We start from the raw sequence: 10,000 nt of genomic DNA on the forward strand, positions 1-10,000 counted from the left end.
CAGACAAGGATGTGACCGGTGAAGAAGAGGACAAGTCATGCATACGTATTTGTGATCCAGCCAATGAAGAATTGGCTGCAGACCACCCTGATTACTCACACGCTGAAGAAAAGATGTCTGCCAAAGAACTGGGAGAGAACAGCCCAGATGACACTAAAAGTATTTTAGACGGTCCATTCTACTGTCCTCACTGCAGTGTGGAGTTCAAGTGCAAGCAAACGTTTAGGTTTCATTTAAGAAACATCTGCTACAACGAGCAACAGGTGGACCCCGATCAACCCGATGACATTAGGCACTGTTTTCGTTGCAATGAGTGCGACAAGGCTTTCAAGTACAAATCAACATTAGACTCCCACAAGCAAACGCACAACCCGCTCTACTGCGAGGTGTGCATGAAACTTGTGCGTGACTCTGAGGCTTTGTCCATGCACAAGGAATCGCACACGCCGTTCCAGTGCAACCAGTGTGAGGAGAACTTCCCTGTGTTCAAGTCACTGCATAAGCACTACATTGACGTCCATAATCCCACCGAGCCTTTCACGTGCACTCACTGCCAGACGACGTTTGCCAGTTTAAAGCGGTTCATCAGACATGAGTGGAAACACACTGGCTACCAGCCGTTTCAGTGCCCCCACTGCACAAAAAGATTCCGATCGTATTCCGACCTTTTGGAGCACCAGAAAAAACACACCAAGGCGTATCCATTCCTATGCTGGGAGTGCGGCAAGAAATTCCGACATGGCATCACTCTGACCAGGCATGTCGAGCGCGTGCATCAGTCTGGCGAACCGCTGAGTGATAAAGCCTTGCCGTCTTTCGCATGCGCTCAGTGCGAGAAGAGCTTCACCTCAAGGAGATGCCTCCTGAAACACGATAACTTCCACCACAAAGGCATGCGCTTCCCATGTGAGCACTGTGGAAAGGGTTTTTTCGGTAAAGATGCTCTTGTGAGGCATACTTTGATTCATACAGGCGAAAGACCTTTCAAGTGCGACGACTGCGACAAGTCTTTCAGATCTGCCGCAGAACTTAAGATCCATCGCAGATACCATACCGGAGAAAGGCCCTTTAAGTGTGGCGTCTGTGAAAAAGGTTTTGTCCAGTCGTGTTTTCTCACGCTGCACATGCGGACCCACACTGGCGAGAGGCCATATGTTTGTGTTGTCTGTAACAAAGCTTTTTCCAGTTTACACGGCCTAAAAAGGCATCGCAGGCTTGTCCATGCATAGTTTATACAACCAAACAGATCTTCTACAAATGTCTTCCTTAATAAGGGAAAAAAAGAGACATGAGAAACTAAGTTTAAAAAAAAATCTGCTCATGAACACTTGACAAGTGCAGAAGCAAAAAGTGACAATGGAAAGTGTAAAATGCTTATAATGTAGGTGTATTTTTACAGAAATGTTTGCTGTAGTTCTACATAAGGTTAGTATGTACAATTGAGAAAACATTAACTTTGGGAATAAATTTTTTTCTTCGACACATTTTACTTGATTTTAATTGTCTATTTACCTGAAGGGTTAATTTATAGATTATAGACAATACTTCCTATCCCACCATTTCCAAACATATAAACAATCACAGACAGACTACAAATGGTTGACCGCAGTGCTCAGATTCCCCAACGTAGAGATAAGCAGGCATGAAGCTGCTCTACCCGATTTGAACAATTCACAAGTAAAACTAAGTTTGTCCACTCATTGTTTGTCGGTGCCAATTTGGTAATGTCAGAATGGACTGCGAGTAATTACTCAATGTTACTCTCCTTCTACATTTTGTGACTAATGAACTTGGTGTTTATTCCATCATATCTAATCTTATAAAAATAATGCAATCATCGCATTTTTCTTTTCAGTTACCTACAGTTGTTTGAGCAAAATAAAATTTGTGAGGAGTCTCTTGGCTCTCGCACATACAGTATACTGAATAACAAACATGCATATGTACATACACACACACACTTACTATAGGCATAGTAGACAGGCATCTCTATTCACAAGCAACGATCAGTACGTTTAAGATACCTCTTCATCAATTGGCAATTTGATTAGATACGATGTACATCCTGATCACAGTGAATCATAATTCAGGTGTACTGTATAGCGAGCGGTTATATTTTCTCACATTTCGCTGACTTTTGTCAAATGTATATTTTCTCACGTTTAACTTACATTCAGCACATTTTCTTCACATTTGAGGTAGAAATGAATGCATCTAAATTTGATCTTAAAAGCTAAAAGGCTCGCGAAGTGTAACTCTAAATAGGTATTAAATATGCAAATATCCTACTTACCACGCCTCCCAGGGCACAAAGACACGCCCACACCTGACTGCCTTGATGTGGAAGGGATGTGCAGTGAGATGGAAGAATAACTAGCTCCTGTTAGAATACATATTAATTAACGGATTTAATTAAAAAGTGCAAATACCTATAGATACATTCAACTTAATACTTGCACAGTGAATGTATGTTGATGCAAATTTGTAATATTCATGCAACTATGTAAATAAGGGGGGACTATTTTTTTGTGCCGTTTGGTACCTTCCGAGAGGGCGGCTAAAAGTAGGTGTGGCACACAGAGAGCAACAAAAGATGGTGACTAATGTGTTTCAGAGAAGTCATAAAGTTGCCGTTTAGAAGATTTCTACCTTATTCCCCGAGAGCTGATGTGGCCAAAGAGGTATTCTATTCAAGAAGTATGTGAAACGTGTTATCTCATGGGATGTATATTCATGTTTTGTGTGGTTCATTTCCTCAGTTCTGACGGCATTGAGGCATGTTGAAAATAAAATGTCTTCAACCAAAGAATGATTTGACATTTGCTGAAACTGGAGTGGAGCAACAGTAACAAAAAAAAGCGGCATGTTTCCAACCCCATGCCAAATGGTGACGTCATATTCATTGATAAGCCCATACCCATACAGCGTTTAGTCCATTGAAGACAAGATTAATATACTAATATCAGAATTTGAATCGCTGGTGACAATTTAAAACTACCGCAATAGTTTCCAGCAAATGAATGTTCTTCGGTGACACAATAATGAAGTAGCACAGCGAAATTGACATGTTAGAAGCCTTATTTTCTTCAACGAGATTCGTTGGTCTGACGCGGAATTAAAGCGCTCACTCCTGTCTGATCGCTTTCAAGGCGAAAACGTCCATTTTCATCTCTTGACAACACACACCATGTACACACCGGTTTGGAGCAAAACTTGTCCACGACATGCACCGTTATACGCTTTCATCTATCATTAATTATCTGTCGTGTTTCGCTCTACATGTACTTTCGCATTCACTGCCCGACAGGCAGAGATGTGGGCGTGTCTTTGCGGGCTGAGAGGCGCGGGAACGGTGAGATATTTGCATATTTTCTAACGTTTAGACTTGTGGTTCTTAACCTGGGTTCGATCGAACCCTAGGGGTTCGGCGGAGGTCAAGACACACTCGACAACTCGTGTAAATAAAAACTTCTCCCTATCGGCGTATTACGGATACAGCAACAGCAGAAGTCAGACTGATTTGCAGGTGTGTAATTTGTTCTGAGTTTATGCACTGTGTTGGTTTTGTTCTTTGAACAAGGTGATGTTCATGCACGGTTCATTTTGTTTACCAGTATGATAACATGGTAACACTTTAGTATGGTGAAGGGTTGGAATTGGGGGTTAAAATCACCAAAAATGATTCCCGGGCGCGGCCACCGCTGCTGCCCACTGCTCCCCTCACCTCCCAGGGGGTGATCAAGGGTGATGGGTCAAATGCAGGGAATAATTTCGCCACACCTTGTGTGTGTGACAATCATTGGTACTTTAACTTTAATTAATTAGTTGCTTATTAACATGCAAATTAGTAACATATTGGCTCTTAACTAGTCATTATTAAGTACGGGTACTTATTAATGCCTTATTCGGCATGGCCTTATTATAACCCTAACCAAATAACTCTAAATTAAGTCGTTGTTACTTAGAATATGTTCCCCTAGTGTCCAAAAAACTCTAAATTAAGTCTTTGTTACTTAGAATATGTTCCCCATACTAAAGTGTTACCAAAAACATATAACTTTGTCTTGAATTAAAAAAAAAAACATTTTATTTTTCACTAAAAAGGGTTCGGTGAATGCGCATATGAAACTGGTGGGGTTCGCTATCTCCAACAAGGTTAAGAACCACTGGTTTAGACGTTTACAGTTCACATTTAGGTTTAACATTCATATTTAGATTCAACCATTGTTAAATCCAACTTTTAAAAAATGTGAAGAAATTTAACTAAATGAGAGAAATGTGAGCCAAAGATTAGAATAATATTCAACAATTTGTGATTATGCATGATTATTACAAGTTCAAAAGTGGGATGAATTTGACATTAAAAAAATAATTTCACAGCACAAGTTGAAATACTTCAGAATTTAATCCAAGTCTGTTGCACTTGCATCCTGAATTTCTCCCACTAAAACGCAGCAATGTATAGCTGTCATATTAACACTTTGATGTTGCAATTTAAAAAATTAAATGAAAAAAGTATTTCCAAGAGATAGCATATTGGGGTTCACGAGGTGTAACACCAAAATCTGGGCACACATGCATAATGTATATAAGCCCTCGGAAGAGGAGGGACAAAAATATCTAACGCACACGTACTGGAAAGATACATATAATCGATTGTTGGAAATACATGAATGCAATTTCATAGAACCAATAGGATAGAATAGAATGCTTTATTGTCATCAAACATGAGAGCTTGATAAAAATACTGGTGGCTACTCTGTTAGGTCACGGTGCAGTTGAAATACAATATAAATAACATATTAAAACTAAATACATACATTAAATGTTTTGGGTTTATAGCATTGAGGCCACTAAAATAAATAAATATATATATATGTAAATAAATATATATATACAGGACTGAATATTGTGATAAAGTCCTTTATATTCTGTAGTGCAACTAAAAACATGAAAATGTCATACATTCTGGATTCATTACACATCAACTGAAATATTGCAAGCCTTTTATTATTTTAATATTGCTGATTATGGCATACAGCTTAAGAAAACTCAAAAATCCTATCTCAAAAAATTTGAATATTTCCTCAGACCAAGTAAAAAAAGAAAGATTTATAACAGCAAAACAAAATCAAACATTTGAAAATGTCAATTAATGCACTCAGTACTTGGTTGGGAATCCTTTTGCACGGATTACTGCATCAATGCGGCGTGGCATGGAGGCAATCAGCCTGTGGCATTGCTGAGGTGTTATGGATGCTTCAATAGCGGCCTTTAGCTCATTTGCATTATTGGATCTATGGTGTCTTTCAGCTTCTTCTTCACAATACCCCACAAATTCTCTATGGGGTTCAGGTCAGGGGAGTTGGCAGGCCAATCGAGGACAGTAATGCCATGGTCAGTACACCAGTTACTGGTGGCTTTGGCACTGTGGGCAGGTGCCAGATCATGCTGGAAAATGAAATAATCATCTCCATAGAGCCTTTCAACAGATGGAAGCATAATAAGTCACGGTGTGATGCGACAGGTCGTGACAGTACACCTACTTTGAGACAAGAGCTATATTGATGCATGCTTGGTTATAGTTTAAAGTCATATCCAACAATTGCGACAACGACTTTTTATTGTCAATATCGGCTGCTGAGTTTCATTTTTCCATAATTTCTGCTAGTGGAGTGCCTCCGCATTTTTTCAATGAAAAAAATGTTCCTTGGCTCAAAAAAGGTTGAAAAACACTGCTATAGCCTACTGATATGACCCTTTGTATTGATCAGCCCATCTCCTAACACAGAACAGGAAAAAAACGAATCAGTGTTATCTTTTTTTATGCAAATGTCATTGAAAGAACATTTCAAGTGACAATGGCCGACCCAATCCCAGTCTTTGTCTAAAGACAACGCTTTACAAAGTGTTTGATTACTTTTTTAAATGATTACCTTTTCTTTTAAAAAAAAAAATGCGATTCGAATCGCGCTATTTGTTTTTGTTTTGTACTTGATCTCAGAAGTGTTGTAAATCAATTGTTGAACTTTCTTCAGGGGACGCAATCATTATCAAGCAGCCCATTTCCATACAAGCAACCATTTGAAAGTATTGATGTATGTTTAAAGCGGAATGTATGACATACAAGTGCAAAGGCAACACCCATTGATTTGGACACACAGGCCGACAGGAACCAGCGTTGTTGTATCATCTCTTCCACACAGGACACTGGAAATGATGACGTTAGCTAGCTCGCTAGCTGTTTGATAATTCACCAACAACTTAATCGGAATCGGGCCGCTCTCGGAGAAACAATGAATTCTCTGCTGTCTAATCCACAAGGAAACGGGCTCCTCTACGCGGGATTTAACCAGGACCATGGTGAGAAGTGACGCTGGCTTGTTTTCTTTCCCCCCCTCTCTCAACTACACTGACTCTCCCATAGATGCTAAGCTAACTTGCTAACGCGACGTATTCTCAGCAAAATAACTAAATTTAAAAAAAATGCCAGTGGGTCAAGTTTCTTACCTCGATAATAGCCCCGAGCCACAACAACTCCCGGCGAAACTTTTAACTTAAAACGCCTTATTGTTGTTAGTTAGCCACGGCTACCTAGCTAACGGTAAAGTTGCTATCGTGGTTGGACTGGCCAGACAAACACTTGACTTAAACATTAGTTGAGGTGCTGAAATAAGCTTTTAGTGCTCACAATTTAGCTTCGTCGTGGATGCAACAAACATATATTAATATACCAGCCCCGCTAACACAAGCCAGCTAACCTTGTCTTGCCAAGTTTGACAGTTCGGAAGCTACTGTTTGTTGTTACTTATCCCTGCTATATACGTTCGTATTGTTGTATGGAACATATTCTCTACCACTTCTGTGTCTACGTCGCTGTCACCTGTGCTAATCGCCATCATTGCATTATTTAGAATTACCTTTCCCTTTGTCTACTATTAATACGGTAATGCTAACTAACTTTTTTTCTTAATCAGATTTTTTTTGTGTGACAATCATACTTTGCTCACTCAGACCCTTCATACATGCACATCATCGGCGGTCACTCGAACGAGTATGACAATCCTCCTGGTAGGAGTGTATCCCTTTATGGAGGATGCCTGTGCGTGTGACTTTGTATTACGTGGGGAGACTAGTACACAGACAGTCACCACACGATCCTTGACAGAATCGGGTCAGGGTCCAGTGGCATGGAGTCCAAGACGACTGGGCACCCTTTTCTGCTGCAGCCTTCTTCCGCCATCACAGCCGTTGTGGTAGTTCTTAAATATACCGTCTTCCGCCTGCTCCGCCGTTGAGGTCTTCACCGTATCGCTGGCTAGGGGCAGTCAGGTACTAGGCCTTTGCCAAGGACCACCTGGGGTAACAGTAGTAAAGGGGTTAACCTCCTAGTGCCCCAAGACCCCATAGAGGAGCCTCCACATCCGGATGCACTTTAACGTCATGCCCAGGACACACACATCCACACTCACATGCATGCTTGAGGAGACTTAGACTTAGACTTAGACAAACTTTAATGATCCACAAGGGAAATTGTTCAACACAGTAGCTCAGTTACAATGATGGAAAGTGTAAGGATAGAAAGGACAATGCAGGTATAAATAGACTAATATAGCGATTAAAAAAAAAAATCTAACATATATACGAATATATACATATGTGTACAGAATAATATATATACAGATATATTATATTATGTCTATAACATATATACGATATATACCAATGACCATGTACAATATTACAGTATATACAGTATATGTGACAGCAGCAGTATAAAATAGAGAGTAGATCCAGCAGGAAATAGAAAATATACATTAAAAACAAAGAGAAGTAGCTAACATGTCAGGTAATAGGCAGATATCATCTATTGCTGTAGTGATTATACAGCTGGATGGAGTGTGGAATGAAGGAGTTCTTGAATCGCACAGTGCGGGAAAGAGGCTGAAGGAGCCTGTTGGAGTATGAGCTCTGCTGTCCCTTAATTGTCAGGTGGAGTGGGTGGGCAGGATTGTCCATGATGGCCAGCAGTTTGTCCAGTGTCCTCCTGTCCCTCACTGACACAAACGCCTCCAACTGCGTGCCAATAGTTTGGCCGGCTTTCCGGATCAGTTTATCAATCCGGTTTGAGTCCCTTTTGCTGGTGCTGCTCCCCCAACCAACCACTGCAAAGTACAGTGCACTGGCCACAACAGACTGATAAAATATCTCCAACAGCAACAGAGAGGTGCACTTGGGCTTTAACAACACAAGGTTTACAGTATAGACATTATTACAAAAAGTACCCAGATATTATATATATCCATCCATCCTGCACTGGCTCAGGATCAGCAGACGATCCAGACCATATAGCAAGATGGATTAATATTTCTCGGCATCAAGGATCCTCAGGAAGTGATCACTAGATCACCTCCCGGGGACCTCTCCACCGTTCACACTTAAAAGAGAAGAAGAAAGTCACATTTTCGTGGCTTGATCAGATGCAAAAAAAAAACACACAAAAAAAGCAGCAAACAAAACCGTGACAAAACCATATTAAAAGTGACACAAAAAAGCAATAGTAGTGTGGGAACAATACAGCAAATAACAATAATAAAAAAGGAATAAAACTACAAAAAAGATAAAAAATGTTTCCCCTTTCCTCCCTTTCGCTTTCTTCTTCTTTTTCCCTTCTTCTTTCTTTTCTTTCCCCTTTCCTTTCTTCTCCTCCCTTTCCCGAGAGAAACCCCCCCCCAAAAAACCTGACTTTTTTCTAGGAATTATATTCAATACTTCTGGTTTTATTTGTATGCTTTGTTGTGCCGATTGGTGGAGACTTTGAAAAGTCTCTGATGTATGGTAGCAACTATTGATAATTGTATTTTTTCCCCCCACGTACGTGTACTCACGACATTGTCATGAATGTGCTCCTCTCTCCAGGGTGCTTTGCCTGTGGGATGGAGAATGGTTTTCGGGTTTACAACACGGATCCCCTTAAAGAGAAGGAGAAACAAGGTACGTATTTGTGTTTCAGCAAATCATGTAAAATGTTGCTCAAAATATATATGGGGAAATATTAGTTTCTCTCTGGAATAAAGGCATTATTGCAGAAAAGGCAAGGCAATTGTATTTCCATCCATCCATCCAGCCTTGTGGTTATAGTGTCCGCCCTGAGATCGGTAGGTCGTGAGTTCAAACCCCGGCCGAGTCATACCAAAGACTAGGGCTGGGCGATATGGCCTTTTATTAATATCTCAATATTTTTAGGCCATGTCACGATACACAATATATATCTCAATATTTTGCCTTAGCCTTGAATTAACACTTGATGCATATAATCACACCAGTATGATGATTCAAAGTGTCTATATTAAAACATTCTTGTTCATACTGCGTTAATATATGCTCACTTTAAACTTTCATGCAGAGAGGGAAATCACAACTAAGTCAGTTTACCAAAACTGTATTTATTTAACAGTTATTAAGCAGTGGCACAAACATTCATGTCATTTCCAAAACAGAAAGTGCAAGATTGTCAGACATTTTAAAACAAGCTATTAGTGCATTTTTGTGCATGATGTCACGAAGATGACATATCAAAACAACACTAAATTAAAGTGCACTTTTTGTACAGAACGCCACTACAATAGTTTAAAACAAATAAAGGATTACTTTTCAAAGCCTAGTTTGGTGTTTTCCTGCTGATGACTGACAGTCTCTGTGAGTGGGAGGCATATCATTATTCTTCAGTGTCAAATCATTTAGTGATCTGAGGCGAACATGATTTTCATCTCAAAACAAAAATATTTTTGTCAATAAGGCGTACATACTTTCCACACTGATGGTAAATGTCACACTGGGAAGCAATATTGTTCAACTGTTCTGTCCACTTGCAGAGTTCATGGAGGGCGGGGTCGGCCACGTGGAGATGCTCTTCAGGTGTAACTATCTCGCTTTAGTTGGAGGGGGGAAGAAACCCAAGTACCCAACTAATAAAGGTATGTTTTTATTTTTCATACAT

At 40.0% G+C, this 10,000-nt stretch overlaps 2 protein-coding genes across 2 annotated transcripts in view; both read left to right on the forward strand.

Annotated features, from left to right (window-relative positions):
- The window catches only part of LOC133610620 (uncharacterized), a 34,862-nt gene extending 33,378 nt beyond the window's left edge, over nucleotides 1–1,484 (forward strand). Inside the window, exon 7 of the mRNA XM_061967052.1 lies at nucleotides 1–1,484. This exon is cut by the window's left edge and continues 750 nt beyond it. Within this exon, the coding sequence (XP_061823036.1) occupies nucleotides 1–1,229 (1,229 nt within the window). The 3' untranslated portion in view covers nucleotides 1,230–1,484.
- Nucleotides 1,485–6,023: 4,539 nt separating this feature from the next.
- The window catches only part of wdr45b (WD repeat domain 45B), a 26,582-nt gene continuing 22,605 nt past the window's right edge, over nucleotides 6,024–10,000 (forward strand). The window contains exons 1-3 of the mRNA XM_061967051.1: nucleotides 6,024–6,363; nucleotides 8,920–8,994; nucleotides 9,876–9,977. Of these exons, the coding sequence (XP_061823035.1) occupies nucleotides 6,297–6,363; nucleotides 8,920–8,994; nucleotides 9,876–9,977 (244 nt within the window). The 5' untranslated portion in view covers nucleotides 6,024–6,296. The remainder of the gene's footprint in view (nucleotides 6,364–8,919; nucleotides 8,995–9,875; nucleotides 9,978–10,000) is intronic.

Source organism: Nerophis lumbriciformis, linkage group LG11 (assembly GCF_033978685.3).
Source record: "Nerophis lumbriciformis linkage group LG11, RoL_Nlum_v2.1, whole genome shotgun sequence".
Taxonomy (NCBI): domain Eukaryota; kingdom Metazoa; phylum Chordata; class Actinopteri; order Syngnathiformes; family Syngnathidae; genus Nerophis; species Nerophis lumbriciformis.